Source organism: Anomaloglossus baeobatrachus, chromosome 10, assembly GCF_048569485.1.
Source record: "Anomaloglossus baeobatrachus isolate aAnoBae1 chromosome 10, aAnoBae1.hap1, whole genome shotgun sequence".
NCBI lineage: Eukaryota > Metazoa > Chordata > Amphibia > Anura > Aromobatidae > Anomaloglossus > Anomaloglossus baeobatrachus.
Genome location: NC_134362.1, coordinates 85,593,352 through 85,611,320, shown reverse-complemented (window position 1 = coordinate 85,611,320; position 17,969 = coordinate 85,593,352). Strand labels below are relative to the sequence as shown.

The window sequence follows — 17,969 nt, the reverse complement described above, 5'->3', positions numbered from 1 at the left end:
TCTCAGGTTGTTCTTAGAGCTCCAGCTCTCTGAGACCCCCATAGCAGATGGGGTTCTTTGAGCAATTGTTCACTGGTGAGGTCTAGAGGTCATTATGGCAACAGACTTTAGAAATATACAATGATACATTACACTAGTCGATATTTTCTTGGATTGTTAGCTATGTTTTACCGAAAAACAAAATCAATATTAATGGACTGACTGAGGCTAACCAATTAGATAGACTTTCCTGATTATATAGCCAAGATATTTTATGGTGGCATTTATGAGTTCGTGTTCCGTTCCAGGCTGAGCGTTATCTATGCTTAGAATGAAGCATCATATAATTTATGATGATAATCCAGAATATTTATTATATACTTGTAACACTGAATAATAACAGCAATTTGAATACTGATTCCTCACTTACCAAAATATTTAGCCAGTATATCGCTTCCCTGCATCTTGTTACCGTCTACATTTTTATTTCTTTTGATAAGAAAGTACTCTAAATGCAAGTAGCACCAACACACAACAGCAGAGAGAGCCAATGTAGACTCTATTAACCGCAGTAATCATAAATTCAAGAGCTTGATGTAATGATACATGTAGGCCGGGATCACACTTAGAAGATGGGTGGTTATCTATTAATAGTACACTATTATATTATTCACATACAGTTTTTTCCCTGCGGTAAGGAATGCCCTGGGACAAACTCAAGTCACAGTGGGCTAGGAAGGTGATTAATATTGCCACACCGTGTTATTGACAGTGTACCAGTCTCTCCTCGTGTAATGAAAAACAGGTTCATCAACATCTGTTTTAGGAGAAACAATGAAAGGCCGAGTATTGTTTCTCAAACTTTACTAAAGCCGTGCCCAACTTATGACATAAGCTTCATACTTTTCAATGTTTTTATACCTGAAAATCTTCCTTGCTCTGTTTAATCTAGTCTCTCCAGCTGTTATTAAACTTCTACTCCAAACATGCCAAGACAGTCACCTCACAGCTTGTAACTGACAGGTCATGCTGGGAGTTGTAGATTCACTAGAGCTGGAGTGACGATGGATGCTAATTAGTGATGAGCGAGCACTACCATGCTCAAGTGCTGGGTACTCGTAACTAGTGATGAGCGGGCACTGCCATGCTCTGGTGCTCGATACTCGTAACTAGTGACGAGAGAGCACTACCATGCTCAAGTGCTGGGTACTCATAACTAGTGATGAGCGGGCACTACCATGCTCTGGTGCTCGATATTCGTAACTAGTGACGAGAGAGCACTACCATGCTCGGGTGCTCAGTACTCGCAACTACTGACGAGCGAGCACTACCATCCCAAGGTGCTCGGTACTCGTAACTAGTGATGAGGAGCACTACTATGCTCAGTACTCGTAACTAGTGGTGAGAGGGCACTACCATGCCCGGGAACTTGGTACTCATAACTAGTGATGAGCAAGCACTACCATGCTCGGGTGCTCGGCACACGTAACTAGTGATGAGCATGCACTACCAAGCTTGGGTGCTCAGTACTCATAACTAGTGATTAGTGAGCACTACCATGCTTGGGTGCTCGGTACTCATAACTAGTGATGAGGGAGCACTATCATGCTCGGGTGCTCGGTACTCGTAACTAGTGATGAGCGGCCACTACCATGCTTGGGTGCTTGGTACTCGTAACTAGTGATGAGCGAGCACTATCATGCTCATGTGCTCGATACTCGTAACTAGTGATGAGCGAGCACTATTATGCTCGGGTGCTCGGTACTCGTAACTAGTGATGAGCAGGCACTGTCATGCTCGTCTGCTCGATACTCATAACTAGTGATGAGCAGGCACTGTCATGCTCGTGTGCTTGGTACTCGTAACTAGTGATGAGCAGGCACTGTCATGCTCGTGTGCTCGATACTCATAACTAGTGATGAGCGAGCACTATTATGCTCGGGTGCTCGGTACTCGTAACTAGTGATGAGCAAGCACTATCATGCCCGGGTGCTCAGTACTTGAAAATAGTGATGAGGGAGCACTACCATGCTCAGATGCTCGGTACTCAACTAGTGATGAGTGGTCATTACCATGCTCGGGTGCTCAGTACTCATAACGAACTGTCAGGCACTTGGATAGGTTCGACTTGTGTACTGAGCATAATGGATGTCAATGGGGGATTTGAGCACTTTTCTGGAAAATCTTACTGAAAAATGCTGAAGTTTCCCATTGACTTGCATTATACTCGGTACACAAGTCGAGCCCGTCCGAGTGTCGAACTACTTGTTATGAGTACCAAACACCCGAGCATGGTAGTGCCTGCTCATCTCTAATGCTAAACTCTAGTCAAGCTTAATTTATCCAGTGCAATCAATCTGCAGAACAAATGATAACTTTCTGATCAATGGAGGTATGACCACTGAGACCGACACCAATCGGTAGAAAGGAAAATTTTATTCCAAACGAGGATCCTTGTTATGAAATGGGGTCACAGGTCACTGCTCCATTTATTCTCTCTGGGAATGCCAGAAAGAATCCCATGTGAAAACAATATAGATGGGGTTGAGCATAGACACTACAGCTCCAACGGTTATAAAAGTTCTGCTGTTCTCAGTGGTCGGAGCCCCACCAATCATCAAGTCACAATTGGACAACCCCTTTAAGTGAAACAACTGTAGAATAGGAGCCAGCCATAGATATACAGAATAAACTGGGGATAAGTGGGAATCTGAGCTCATACTATCAATCATAAATTTACGCCACATTTTATGAAACGGGAAAACACCTTTAATCGAAAACAGACTTACCCCATATTGCCATGAATATAGCAAAGAACACCGTGCCTCCATTATCAAATAAGTGAGTGACCTGAGAATAGAAAAGCACAAATGTGACCAGCAGAAGTATAGCCAGCGTCCTCAGTGTCCACACACATTTCTGTGCTGACGGTGTGACAGAAAATTTTAAATTGGTCATTTCATTTTCCCAGCGGTGAGTTGTTCTTATAAGTACAGTACGTTAACTGCTCCACAGATTTCTACTTTGTAAGAATACACAGTTTGTGCCAGACCTGAAAGTCATTTAGTCTAAAAGTTTAACAACAGCATTGTACAAAATGAAATTATATAGAACGGAAATATCCCAAAGTCATTAGTTCTGTACATAGACACCTATGTAGTTGTTTGTAGTGACCAAATATATTCCATATGTCAGCTTGCACTTCATTAAAGATTGATTTGTACCCATGCATAGACTTTGTTTTCTGCAAACATGTCTCATGGACTTCGGCTCAAAACTCACCGACTGTCATGGTGGTATCAGACGCTGTTTAAAGCACAGATTCTGACACTCTACACTATGGCTTCTCTGGTGCTTCTGAGTTACACAGGCAGGCTCGGACGTCAACCAGCTGTGTGCTCATTAATAGTCAGACTAGCAAGAGTTAAACTCTGCTAGCCTGCTGGTTACCCCTGGGATCACACGCTGTGGTTAATCACAGACACTCCCCACCTTTTTAGATGATGGAATTTGTCTTCTCACTTAAACTATAGTCTTATGCTGTGTCTGTCTGTGTGGTGTTGTGTCCCAGTCCTGCTGTTGATTGTGTTGTTTTGCGGTTGGAATTGTTGTGGAGTTCTTCTGTTGTCTTGTTTTGTCCCTGCTCTTATTTTCCTTCTTAGGGCTGCTTCTCACTTGCGAGTTTCTCGCAGTAGAGCAATGCGAGAAAATCTCGCATTGGACTCGGACACATGTTAGTGAATGATTCAGCTCTCATCTGCGATTTTTTTCTCAGTCCAAATCGGACTGAGAAAAAAATCGCAGCATGCTGCTTTTTTGCGAGTTTCTACTGCGAGTCTCTCCAATGCAAGTCTATGGGAGCGTGTAAAAAATCGGATGTCACGGGAGGGCACTCACACCATCCTAGTGACATCCGATTTTCTAAATACATTTCTTGCATGTTTCCTAAAACACTGGAAACGAGCGATGTCTCAATGTCTGTCAATCACTATTCTCTGTCAGTCGGTTTCTCCCTCTCGGTCTCTATTCTCTCTGTCGGTCTGTCACTATCTCTGTCCCTCTCTCACAGTCTGTCGGTCATTTTCCACTCCTCTCTCATACTCACCGTTCCCCGATCCCCGGCGCGGCGCTGCACGGCTTTCTCACTGCTGCGGCGGCTTTCACTATTGTGAAAAAGCCGACCGCTCATTAAACAATCTCGTATTCCCTGCTTTCCCCGCCCACAGGCGCCTATGATTGGTTGCAGTGAGACACGCCTCCACACTGAGTGACAGGTGTCTCACTGCACCCAATCACAGCAGCCAGTGGGCGGGTCTATACTGTGCAGTGAAATAAATAAATAAATAATTAAAAAAAATGGCGTGCGGTCCCCCCCAATTTTAATACCAGCCAGATAAAGCCATACGGCTGAAGGCTGGTATTCTCAGGATGGGGAGCCCCACGTTATGGGGAGCCCCCCAGCCTAACAATATCAGTCAGCAGCCGCCCAGAATTGCCGCATACATTATATGCGACAGTTCTGGGACTGTACCCGGCTCTTCCCGATTTACCCTGGTGCGTTGACAAATCGGGGTAATAAGGAGTTAATGGCAGCCCATAGCTGCCACTAAATCCTAGATTAATCATGTCAGGCGTCTATGAGACACCCTCCATGATTAATCTGTAAGTTACAGTAAATAAACACACACACACATGAAAAAATCATTTATTAGAAATAAAAAACACAAACAAATTCCCTCATTACCAATTTAATAAGCCCCAAAAAGCCCTCCATGTCCGGCGTAATCCACGGACCTCCAGCGTCGCTTCCAGCTGTGCTGCATGGAGGTGACAGGAGCTACAGAAGACACCGCCGCTCCTGTCACCTCCACGCAGCAACTGAGGTGAGTAGTGTGATCTGCTGAGGTGTCATTGAGGTTAATCGCGGCCACCGCTGGATCCAGTGGCGGCCACCGGGTAACCTCAGTGACAGCTCAGCTGATTGCGCTACTCACCTCAGTTGCTGCGTGGAGGTGACAGGAGCGGCGGTGTCTTCTGCAGCTCCGGTCACCTCCATGCAGCAAAGCTGGAAGCGACGCTGGAGGTCCGTGGACTACGCCGGACATGGAGGGCTTTTTGGGGCTTATTAAATTGGTAATGAGGGAATTTGTTTGTGTTTTTTATTTCTAATAAATGATTTTTTCATGTGTGTGTGTGTTTATTTACTGTAACTTACAGATTAATCATGGAAGGTGTCTCATAGACGCCTGACATGATTAATCTAGGATTTAGTGGCAGCTATGGGCTGCCATTAACTCCTTATTACCCCGATTTGCCAACGCACCAAGGTAAATCGGGAAGAGCCGGGTACAGTCCCAGAACTGTCGCATATAATGTATGCGGCAATTCTGGGCGGCTGCTGACTGATATTGTTAGGCTGGGGGGCTCCCCATAACGTGGGGCTCCCCATCCTGAGAATACCAGCCTTCAGCCGTATGGCTTTATCTGGCTGGTATTAAAATTGGGGGGACTGCACGCCGTTTTTTTAAATTATTTATTTATTTATTTCACTGCACAGTATAGACCCGCCCACCGGCTGCTGTGATTGGGTGCAGTGAGACACCTGTCACTCAGCGTGGAGGCGTGTCTCACTGCAACCAATCATAGGCGCCTGTGGGCGGGGAAAGCAGGGAATACGAGATTGTTTAATGAGCGGCCGGCTTTTTCAAAATAGTAAAAGCCGCCGGAGCAGTGTGATTGCCGTGCAGCGCGGCACCGGGGATCGGTGAGTTTATGAGAGAGGGCTGCTAACTTCAGTCACTCAGGAGGTGACCGCTAATCAGGACGCGGCACAGACAGAGCCGCAGCATGACAATGAAGTCGGGTGAAGTTCACCCGAGTTCATTCTGATTGTGCGGCTCTGTCTGTGTCTGCTGTCATCTGCCATTCAGCTCTGCTACATGGCTGTCTGTGTCTGCTGTCAGCGGCCATGTAACAGCGCTGAATGGCAGATGACATAGTAATTAATACGCATTACACACGCATTACACATGCATTACACACGCTAGTAAAATCATTAATTTATTCAGAAAAAGCATCGCACTTGCGTTGCACTCGGACCTAACGTGAACTAAAATCAGCCGAGTTTTTTTCAGCCTAGTCGGACCGATTTTACTCGCATAGATGTGTTTCCAGCCTTACCTCTTAGTGTCTTATACCTTTGTGTGAGTGTGCTGTGAGATAGAGTTTTGTTTTCCCCTGTTTGTCTATATCTGTTGGTGTTATCACACTCCTGTCATGGCCCTCCCCTGGGGTTGAGGGAGGGGGTATAAGATCGGGTATGGTCAGGAGCAGGGTGTCATGCAGTGTTCAGGTCTACATTCGGGTGCCGCAGCGGCGTCGGACTCTGTTCACATTGCAGAGCCCGACAGTTAACCTTATCTCTCCTAGTTGCTCAGCCTCAGATGGAAATCGGCTGAGTCTCCTCAACTGGTTTCCAGCCCTGTAGGAGTCAATTCCTGTGGAGAGGTGTGCGGCTCCTTGAGACTCAGGTTGCTCATTCCATTTCAGCTATCTCCTCCCTATTTCAGGTTTGGTAGTCTGTTGTTTCAGCCGATAATAGCTTCACCTTATGCTCCTGTGATTCCGGTCTTTGTGGCAAACCTATTATTGGTGATCAGTAGTTTGCTGTTTGAACAGAGTGGAAGTTTCTCCCGTTGTGCGTTTACTTCCTTCCATATATTTTATTCCTTCCTGTACACGTACGTGTATGTGATGCCCTGACAAAACCAGGTAGTCACAAATAGGCCCCCGCATAACACCTTCCCTCACTAGGAAACACACAGCCAACCAGTAAACCCAAGTCATCCCACCTTAGGGAAAGCTAGACACACCAGTGGGCGTGACCAGGCAGTTGGGACACACCCACCGAGGGGCCTAGATAGCCCAGGGCGGGAAAACAAGCAGAAAGTGTTTGGAGTTCAGTTTGGAGGGGAGTGAGGGTTGGAACTAGGAGTAGCTCCAGCAGTCAAGTCCAAGTTGAGCGGTGCCAGGGCAGGAGCCCTGGTGCCTTGGCTAGGAGGCAGACGGTGGTCTCCGTCAACAGGAGATGGGACGATTGCTCGGTGGAACCGAGGTGGACCGGGCCAGGGTTGTAGCCCGCTGGTACCGACACGGGGAACCGACCCTGAAACCGTAGCACCAATTGGGTTACTCTGACCCTGAAGCCAGGACCAGAACTTACTGGAGCTGGTTAATTAACCGATTAAGGCCAGGACTAGAGGTCCTGTCCCACCCAAAGTCCCTCATAGAAGACAACAGCCCACCGATTAGGGATAAGAGGTCACCGCCAGGGCCCATAGATCCCACTGGCCATGCGTCTGCAGGCACGGCTCCTTAGGCCACATCCAGCTGGGAGCGGACTCCTATGTTTCAAATTGGGAAGTCATTTCTACCTAAAGCAGTGCAGGAAAAGGATAGAGACCACCAGTCGGGTGGGGGATCCCGAACGCATCCGGCCGCGGCACCGGCCACCACCACCTTGGTTAACCAGAGACTTGTGTATTTTACTAACAGAGAGAACACCAGCATCCCCTGCGGTCGTCATCCCCCCTGCACCAGAGCCACCGGGTCCCGGGGCCACCATTCCTGCCCACGGAGGGGTTAACATCTTGCTGCACAACATCTCCTCTTTGTGCCCCGTAACAGCAGCGGTAGTGTCCCACCTCACCACACATCATGGGTGGCGCCACGAACCTATTACGGACTAGCCTGTACATCTACGCCCTCCATTATATTCAGCGTGTCCACGAGACCCCCGGGTGCGGAGACGCTCGAGCCACCACCCCTGAAGGCCCGGATCCAAGCAGCGTCGGCTGCTCGCACGGGGGCGACACCCCCCGAAACTTGGCGTCACGAACAGGATACTTACCCATCCACTTACCTTGTGGAAGTGTGCCTTGTATTGGACAGTCAGCGGTGATCCGACAAATTTTCAGAAGTCGCCATTTTGGCGCGAAAAACTACAGCCCAGCGTCTTCTTCCCCGCGAAAAGGTCACGAAAGCCAAAGCCCCGCCCTCTGGGAACGCGGCCGGAAAGTGAGGCCGGAAGTCGAAAAACGAAACTAGCAGGCCTGAATGAGGAGGTGCCAGCAAGAGACTGAGGGGGAGAAGCGTGAAGCTATCGGTACCACTTATGGACAACGTTGTAATGCCTGCCACGGGAGCGGCGGCGCCCGCGAATGAGGCAGTTGGTGAGGAAGCTGCAGCTCCCGCTCCGGTCGCAGGATCGGTGGACCCCGAGACTCCGGTGGTGACTCCTCGTGTAGCAGCTGACGGTGACCCGCCTGCCACAGGAGGGATGTTGGCTCCGGCAGTCCACCCAGCCACAACGAGAATGGCGTCCAGCTCGGAGATGGATGACAGCGGCTCCGAGTGTGATACGGAGTCCATCTCGGAGGATGAAGCCCCGACTGCCGCTGGGGGTATGATAATACCGATCTGTAGATACTGCAGACAGCCTGGGCACTTTGCCGGTGCGTGCCCTGAGAATGGCCGGTTTTAAAGGAGCTCACCCCACGTTTTAAAGTTGAAAGTTAACTGTTTAAGGAACCTGTTACCCCTGTTGAACGTCCTCATGTTCCTGGAGGAGGCCATCTGCACCGCAGGTGGGGGGGTGGCAGGGCAGTTAAAGAGTTAAAAGACACAGCGCTCCGTTCTTGTTGAACGTCTTCACCCATGCAAGCTCTAGGTGATGAGGCCATCTGGGGTCGGAGCCCCAGGTGGAGGATGGAGCCCGGTCCGGAAGCGCAGTCGTACCCGCACCGTCGGCAGCTGAAGACAGAGTCTTTTGGACAGTGCCGCCCGTGAGCGAAGGTGGCATTGGGGACTCGTGCTGTCCGGTGGTGGTCCGGGGAAAAGCTGCAAGAGGAGGCTGTTCCGGCAGCAGAGTTTAACTGTTACAATAGACCGACCTTTTCACCAAACCATAGTCTCTGGAAAGGCTGATTGGAAGACGGGCCTGCGGTAGAGTTGGCTGAGGCCCTGTCATCAATGAAACTGGTGATTACACTCCGGGTCAGGAGTCCCCTGGACGTGGGGCCCTTGAAAAAGGACTGCCGGGTAAGGAACTTTTCTACCCGGCCCGTTTGGGCAACACCCGGACCTAGCCTGGACTTGGGCAAGGGGTGCCAACCTGTGTTTTAGTGGTGGCACCAGGGCTAGGTTGTTCTGGGTGGGTGAAGTGGAAAGGACCTGGTCTGTCCCGTTCCGGTTATGTATGTGCAACGTTTAAGTAACCTGCTTCCTGTAAGGGAAGAAAAACAAAATATTCTTGATATTCTTGATGGCAAAACCAGGTAGTCACAAATAGGCCCTCGCATAACACCTTCCCTCACTAGGAAACACGCAGCCAACCAGTAAACCCTAGTCACCCCCCCTTAGGGAAAGAAAGACACACCAGTGGGCGTGACCAGGCGGTTGGGACACGCCCACCCAGGTGTCTAGACAGCCTAGGGCGGGAAAGCAAGCAGAAAGTGTTTAGAGTTCAGTTTGGAGAGGAGTGGGGGCTGGAGCTAGGGGTAGCCACCAGCCCTGCCCACGGACGGGTGCACAACATCTCCCCCGGGTGCCCCGTAACAGCAGCAGTGGTGTCCCACCTCACCACACACCGTGGGTGGAGTCACGAACCTATTACGGCCTAGCCCGTACATCTACGTCCCTCATTATATTCGGCGTGTCCGCAAGACCCCCGGGTCCGGAGACCCTCGAGCCACCACCCCTGAAGGCCCGGATCCGAGCAGCGTCGGCTGCTGGCACGAGGGCGGCACATGTATGTTTATGTTTGTGTGCAGTGTGTACTAGTTTTGGCTTTTCCCCTGTCCGTGTCATTTTGTGGGGTTTGTTACAGTGTGTCCAGCCCGCCCCAAGAGTTAGTGTTAGGGGAGTAAGAACAAGGCTTGGACAGGAGTCAGGGTAACGCTGGCATCTCAGACCTCACTACCTCCAAGTGTATCTCTGAGATAAGGGAAAATGCAGGGACCTCAGTCTGAGGGCTAGTATATGTGTCCCTATTTAGTAATTTCATACTACATTATATAGGGCAGGGTGGCAGCTCAGATATCCTCACCTTCAGAGGAAACTCTGAGATAAGAGATAGCTAGGGACCCCTAGCCTGGGGCGCAGCCTAGGAAAACCCTGTCTCCTGCGCTCTTCCCATTCACCATACCAATGCAGTAATTTTTAGTGAAGTTATCTTTCAGAAAATCGACAGCAATCTATGACTCAACCTTTTCAGAATCCAGAATGGCAAATCTGCTTAGTTATGCAGAAACATCAGCAAAGTTGGATGCATCTCTGCATAATTGGACAACGTCTGTTGGAGGTGCGATGGAAACACTACCAATATTTGTAAAATCTTAAAAACTCAAGAAAGGATGACACTATTTGGGGTTCTATATATCACTTGATGGCCATTGATTAGACCATGGACTTTATGACATCTTTTTCAGTTCATAAGTACAATAATTTGGAGGTTACTGGATAGGGCCAGAGTCTGAAAAGCTTGACAAAAAAACTGCTTTCCCTTGTATCCCATCTCAGAAATTTGGGAGGCATGGAGGAAGAGAACAGAACAAATCTAGTGCTCCTTGTTACCCAGATTCCTGTGGAAACACTTTGATTTCCATTTGTATGTGTATTATCTATGAGCTGTGTGTACTGGAGACCTACTATAGGATTACTGAGCTGCCGGAGCAATGAAACTGCCTGAAAAGAGCCGTCCACAATATCTGTGATCAAGCAAAGTATATTGGTAACCCAATATCATTAATCCTGTATCCAGTGCCGGTCTGACTTACACAGATTGGTACATATTATACTCTCACGTTCTAAAGTCACAACCAGCAATGATTCCAACTCATAGATTGTATCAATTACTAATATGTGAATCGGTAGATTATCTACCTCCAGGATTTGTGAATAGGACTGAATTTCCACTAATTGCAACTACTGGTAATGATTCCAAGTTACTTTAGCTGGCAGATAAGGAACCTGTCACATCAAAGAGACCAGATTTCCCTCTGATAATCTGCTTCTGTAGATAAATGATACAGTCTGTTATGTTGCCTGTCCCCTTGGGCCATTGTAGACACATGAACACTCAGAAAAAGCCAAGTTTGCATGTGTGTGGAAATGACGCCAGCAGAATTAGTGATCAGGTGACAGCTATCTTAGGTTTATGGAAACCTTAAGGCTATGTTCACACACTGCGTTTTTTACCTGCGTTTTGGGTCCGTTTTTGCTGCAGAAATTTCTTGAGAAATTCTTGTAACCTTTCTGCAGACATTCCCCAGCAAAACCTATGGCAAAAAAAATTAGCTGTGCACACACTGCGTTTTTTTCTTAAGAAAATTCTTTCAGTAGATTTTCTTAAGAAAAAGAATGAGCATGTCACTTCTTTTCTGCAGCTAACTGCGTTTTTTGCCATAGATAATTGGCACAATAACGCAGGGAGCAACCACCGGTAAAAACGCACCAAAAACGCACCGAAAACGCACCAAAAACGCACCGAAAACGCGGCAAAAACGCAGGTGCGTTTTTGATGCGTTTTTTAATGCAGGTGCACTAATCCTTCACTCTTAAGAAATTTCTTAAGAAAAATCATTTTTCTAGTGTGAACATAGCCTTAAAGTACATCCATTGCATTCCCTTAGTTGGAAAGTAGCAAACAGGGATGTAACTGCAGGAGGTGCAGATGTTGTGGTATGGTTTGAGGTTTGGAGTCTGGAAGCTAAAAGGTTCCTTTACTCCATACGAAGAAACATGATGCATAACAGATGTATGAGTAGCTTTAATACCAAATGATAATTTTCTGGGATTCTGTTGGCAGTTAGAACAAACAAAAATATATAGGAATGTTTTTTTCCAACAGCTTCCAAAATGTCCTGGAGTTTCCATATATTTATACCCTTCATAAATATAGGCATTCTGTGTATAAATGTTGGCATCTCTTACATTATAGTTAATAATAAAATTCATAGCCACACAATAAGTAATGACACCCCCTGTATCCACCCAGCTTAGTCACACTCCCCAACAAGTCTTTGTTTCCGCGTGTTTTCTTGAGAATTATCACACCCAACGAGATCTGTCAGGCACATTCACCTTTTCCCTACTTTTTTGTAGATGTGAACTACATTTTTTGTTACTAACTAATGGATCCTATTCCAGCATGGACCTCAAGGCACAATCGTTATATTGTAACAGTAAATCCATTCATGCACAATGAACATGCAAGATACTGTACATCCGCTGTATTGTTCATAGTCACAAAATGGATGTGGCCAATAAGCTAAACAAATCCATGGGAGTATATGATAAGTATGATAAGGATACCTTTGCATATATGCAGCTCTCGTTCAGCCTCTGGAGTGTGCAGTTCTTTTCACACATCGGACACATGATAGTTTCGTTTGCTTCACAGATCTCTATACTACAGTAAGAAAGGAACACAAAGAATATACTGTAAATCATTACTCAGCTAACGATATAAATGCAGGACTATACAAATGGAAAAACCCATAAGAAAAGTGAGCTTATTGCCTTCAAAGATGTATACATGTGCATTTTCCCCAGTTTCCACTGCACGTCTATACACTTATACTCCAACGTGCTTAGCTAGTTAACATATTCAACATGGCTGCAGTCAGCAACCTAAGAATCTGTGTACTTCTCTAGAGTGATCTCCATCATAAATGAAAACCCCCACACGGTGTCAGATCCATCGCTCAACAGGTGCCTCTACGATTTGCTGCAATGTCTACTGTTTAATGGGGGAAATAGTGCGGCATCTCATGCAATTCTTGCCATCTACAACATCAAACTCTCCGATTGAGACTTCAGATGGAGATAGCCATGCAGATGAACATGGCCTTATCAGTGCACTGTGTTTCCTATTTGGCAAAGGTCTACATATATATCATAGCACAGCACAAGAAGGTGTAATTGAAACACTACTTTACATGTGTCAATGGCTTATAGAATGTTAAGTTATCCCAATCCTATTAAGGCAAGTTTCACATAACCGTGAAATATGGACCCTACCCATATCAAAATTGCAAGGTCCTACAGCCGGAGATAAAGGCTGCATGTATGTCTCTAAATTAGATAACTCAGGTTGGAAGACTCAGTGATCAGATCTATATAATATTCTTCCCTTATGAAAGTGCATTATATATCCATTGCTAGACCAGTACAAAATTTCTGAAGTCCTCAGTGGTTGATACCTTTTAATGGCTAACTGACAAGATAGTAATAATAGCAAGCTTTCCAGACTACTCAGGTCTCTTCATCAGGCTCAGTATAACACAAAATCTGAAGAATCACATACATATATGTTACACCTCGTGGCTCTCCTGTGGCAAGGAATGAGACAGTCTCCTTGCCTGCCACGAGCGCTCCTGCTCCGCAGCACCGAAGGTCTGCCAGACTGCGCAGAGTGCAGGAGAAACCTCCTCAGAGAGGCAGCACAAGGGTGACACCTAGTGGTACTCCTGTTGCAAGAAATGAGGCGGTCTCCCATTCCTTGCCTGCCACAGCTCCTCCTGCTCAGCAGCCTCAAAGGTCTGTGAGGTTGCGCAATGTGCAGAGATTTGCTGCTCAGGGAAGCAGTGAGACTCCCGTTATCTCTACACATTGTGAGACCGAGGATCCCGCCTCTATTTCCCAGAGGCAGGAGGGTGAGCATGTGCTATGCTTGGTGGATCCTGATTCGCCCACTGACGTCACACGGCTTGATGACAAGGCTGGTGACGTGGTGAATCCTGACTGGCCAGGCTCGGATGTCGTGGATCCTGATTGGGTCAAGTCCGTCATCTCCGCCTCGCGCCCGCCCTTGGCTGGAGCTACACCTCCTTAAAAGCTCCTCCTGCCATCATGGCGGCGCGCGACCGTCCTTCTATGTTTGGATGTCTGGCAGTGTGCTGCCACGCCACTGCTCAGGCATTACTGTCTCTTGTGGGCTTGGCCCTTGCTGCTCCGGCAGTACCTTGTTTGCAGGCCGTGTTCCTGCCTTGCTGCTCCGGCAGTACCCCCGTCAACAGGCCGTGTTCCTGTCCCAGGTGAGCTCCTCAAGTCTCCATTGGACTCACCTGGTTATTGAAAGCACACGTGCGTGGGCACCTCTGTGCTACCCTCGTGCCATATTCTCGTGACTTCCACTGGCACACGTGCGTGGGCACCTCTGTGCTTCCCCGTGCAACAGGTACACCGAGCCGTGAGATCTGTGCCATACAACCCTCACGGGTTAGGGCAGATCGGTGTACATAGATCGTCTGTGACATTCCAGACGATCGCTAGCAGCAACCCGCTCACTCTTCACCCACCATAGCGGCGGTCCCTTACACCGCACAGTGGACCTTGACCGGCGGAAGCAGTCCATTTCCCATCTTGGCACGCTTCCCCGGGTCCCCCTCGTAATATTACGGTCGCGCCAAAGGTCTGGCTATGGCTGAGGAGCAGCAGCAGTTGCTGCGTTATGTGCAGCAGTTGGAGTCACGATTGGCAGCAGTGGAGCAGTCTTCCTCCGATAAGACTACTCTGACGACAGTCGCCACCCAGGCGGCTACCCAGGCTGTGCTATTGGGCGGAAGGTCTCCTCGCCTTGCGCTTCCAGAGCGCTTTAGCGGCAACAGCTCTGAGTGCCGTGGTTTTATAAACCAGGTTACCACCTACTTAGAGCTGTCCGCGACTCTTTACGCTACCGAGAAGGCGAAGGTAGCCTTCGTCCAGTCCCTGCTCACAGGGAGAGCGCTGAAGTGGTCCACGCCGTTGTGGGAGCGCGGAGATCGGGTGGTGAATAACTTAGCATCTTATCTTGGGGCCATGAGAATGGTGTTCCTCGGGCCTCAAGTCACCCACGACTCCGCGCTGCGCCTCCTACGACTTCGGCAAGGGTCCGCTTCAGTCGGGGACTTTGCCGTACACTTTAGGACACTTGCCGCAGAGCTGGACTGGCCCGATAAGGTCCTTGTCCCGGTGTTCTGGGAGGGCCTGGCAGGGTTCGTCAAAGACGCACTGGCCACGCGTGAGGTGCCTGCTACTTTAGACTCCTTGATTGAGGTTGCCTCTCGCATAGACATCCGCCAGGCGGAGCGGAGGCTCGAGGTCTCTTCAGCACCCACGTCCTCACGGCCTAAAAAGCGTCTGGCTCCCGTATTCCACCAGACAGGTCTCCCAGCCAGCTCTGTAGGCGACTCTGTGGAGTCAATGGAGGTGTCCAAAGCGGTCTCCTCTACCCCAGGTTCTCGGTCTGGTGTCATCTGCTTTTCCTGTGGGCAGAGGGGACACATAGCTACCCGATGTCCCAAACCGTCGGGAAAAGACAGCGTCTAGTTTCCATCAGAGGGGGGTTACTAGACGCTGCTTCTCCCTCTAGGTTGACTATCAGCGCCCAGTTGCAGTTTGGCACTACTCTCTTCTCTGCTCTGGCCTTCCTGGACTCAGGCGCTGATGGCAATTTCATTTCGACCTCCCTGGCAACCCGATACTCAGTTCCCCTGGTTCTCTTACCCAAGCCACTCAGGGTTCGGGTAGTCAACGGGTCCCTACTAGTCGATCCCATCACCCAGATCACCATCCCTCTCAGGATGGAAGTACCACCAGGACACCATGAGCAGGTGTCCTTCCTGGTGCTTCCAGGGGGGACGGATGAGATCCTACTGGGCCTCCCCTGGTTGAGACAGCATGCTCCTATACTCAACTGGGCAACAGGGGAGATCTCATCATGGGCAGGATCCTGTAGGGAGCACCTCGTGACTACCGAACCACCCGCTACCATTAGGTCGGTTGGGTCCTCAGGGAATACAGGGGAGCCAGGTTTACCGACACCTTATGAGGCCTACAGGGACATATTCTCCAAGAGGGCCGCAGATACCCTTCCTCCCCACCGGCCATACGATTGCCGAATAGACCTGAAGCCAGGCTCCGAGCCCCCTAGGGGCAGAGTGTATCCCCTCTCTGCTCCAGAGACGGAGGCTATGTCCAAATATATTCAGGACAGCCTGGCAAAAGGGTTCATTCGCAAGTCTATTTCACCGGCCGGTGCGGGGTTCTTCTTCGTGCAAAAGAAGGAAGGGGATCTACGCCCCTGTATCGATTACAGGGGATTAAATGCAATCACGATCAAAAACAAATACCCTTTGCCCCTCATTACGGAGTTATTTGATCGATTCCGCGGGGCAAAGATCTTCACGAAGCTGGATCTACGCGGGGCGTATAATCTAGTGCGAGTCCGAGAGGGCGATGAGTGGAAGACCGCCTTCAACACCAGGGACGGTCACTACGAGTATCTCGTAATGCCCTTCGGACTCTGCAATGCCCCCGCCGTATTTCAAGACTTTGTGAATGATGTTTTCCGGGATTTGTATCTTTCCGTGGTTGCATACCTGGATGGTATCCTTATCTTCTCCCCCGATCTTGCCACCCATCGGAGGGATGTCATCCGAGTACTTAAGAGGCTCCACACTCATTCGTTATATGCTAAGCTAGAAAAGTGCGTTTTTGAACGTGAATCCTTGCCGTTCCTGGGGTATATCGTGTCCAGTCAGGGGTTAGCAATGGATCCGAGGAAGTTGGAGACAGTGATGAAATGGCCTGAGCCCCGCTCGCTGAAAGCGATCCAGCGATTCTTGGGGTTTATCAATTATTATCGCCAGTTCATTCCTAACTTCTCGACGGTGGCAGCACCCATCATTGCCCTTACCCGCAAGGGCGCTAATCCCAAAGCATGGACACGGGAAATGGTAGAGGCATTTCACACTCTCAAAACTTACTTCTCCAGAGCTCCCATCCTTCATCGTCCAGACATCTCCAAACCCTTTCTACTAGAGGTAGACGCCTCTTCGGTCGGTGCTGGTGCAGTCCTGTACCAGAAAGACGAACGAGGAAGGAAGCATCCTTGTTTCTTTTTCTCCAAGACCTTTTCTCCGGCCGAGAGGAACTACTCCATAGGGGATAGGGAGTTACTGGCGATGAAACTAGCATTCCAGGAATGGCGGCATCTCCTGGAGGGTGCGAAGCATCCATTTGAAGTATTTTCCGACCATAAAAATCTCACATACCTCCAGACAGCACAACGCCTGAACCCAAGGCAGGCCCGTTGGTCCTTGTTCTTCTCCCGGTTCCGCTTTATTATCCGCCACCTGGCCGGTGAGAAGAACGTACGGGCCGATGCCTTGTCACGTTGTATGGTTGTGTTGGAGGAGGACGAGGAGGAGCCTCGTCTTATACTACCCCCGGACAGCTTGAGGATGGTCACTCCCACTTCTTTGGACCAGGTGCCACCTGGCAAGACCCTCGTTCCCCCTGAACTACGGAATGAGGTGCTGTCGTGGGCCCATGCCTCCAAGGTCGGGGGTCACTTTGGGGTCAAAAGGACCAGAGACCTTGTGACTAGGCACTATTGGTGGCCGAGACTACCCCAGGACATACAGGAATATGTGGGAGCCTGTATGTCGTGTGCACGGAATAAGCCATCCCGGCAGAGACCAGCAGGTCTTCTTCACCCACTGCCAGTGCCGGATCGTCCCTGGGAAGTGGTGGGAATGGACTTCCTGGGAGATCTGCCCAAGTCAGCAGGTCACAAGGTCGTATGGGTCATCACGGATCACTTCTCTAAAATGGTCCACTTGGTGCCTCTCCCACGACTCCCGACGTCACGTGCTCTCGCCACCTTATTCATTAGGCATGTATTTAGGCTGCATGGCATGCCTGACAAGGTGGTGAGCGACCGGGGTCCCCAGTTCGCGTCTCGCTTCTGGAGAGAGCTCTGTAAGCTCCTGCAGATAGAGCTGAACATCTCCTCCGCATACCATCCCGAAACCAATGGACTGGTAGAGAGGACCAATCAGACCTTGGTAACTTACCTCCGCCATTTTATCTCCGCGCACCACGACAACTGGGCTAACCTCCTTCCTTGGGCCGAATTTGCCATTAATAATTCGGTCCATGAATCC

General features: G+C 49.2%; 1 protein-coding gene across 4 annotated transcripts in view; it reads right to left on the bottom strand.

Annotated features, from left to right (window-relative positions):
• Positions 1-17,969, bottom strand: part of ANO3 (anoctamin 3) — a 680,216-nt gene that overhangs the window by 151,655 nt on the left and 510,592 nt on the right. For all 4 annotated transcript variants that reach the window (XM_075325490.1, XM_075325493.1, XM_075325491.1 and 1 more), the window contains 2 exons: positions 12,352-12,448; positions 2,769-2,829 (listed from right to left, as the gene is read on the bottom strand). In XM_075325490.1, the coding sequence (XP_075181605.1) occupies positions 2,769-2,829; positions 12,352-12,448 (158 nt within the window). The remainder of the gene's footprint in view (positions 1-2,768; positions 2,830-12,351; positions 12,449-17,969) is intronic.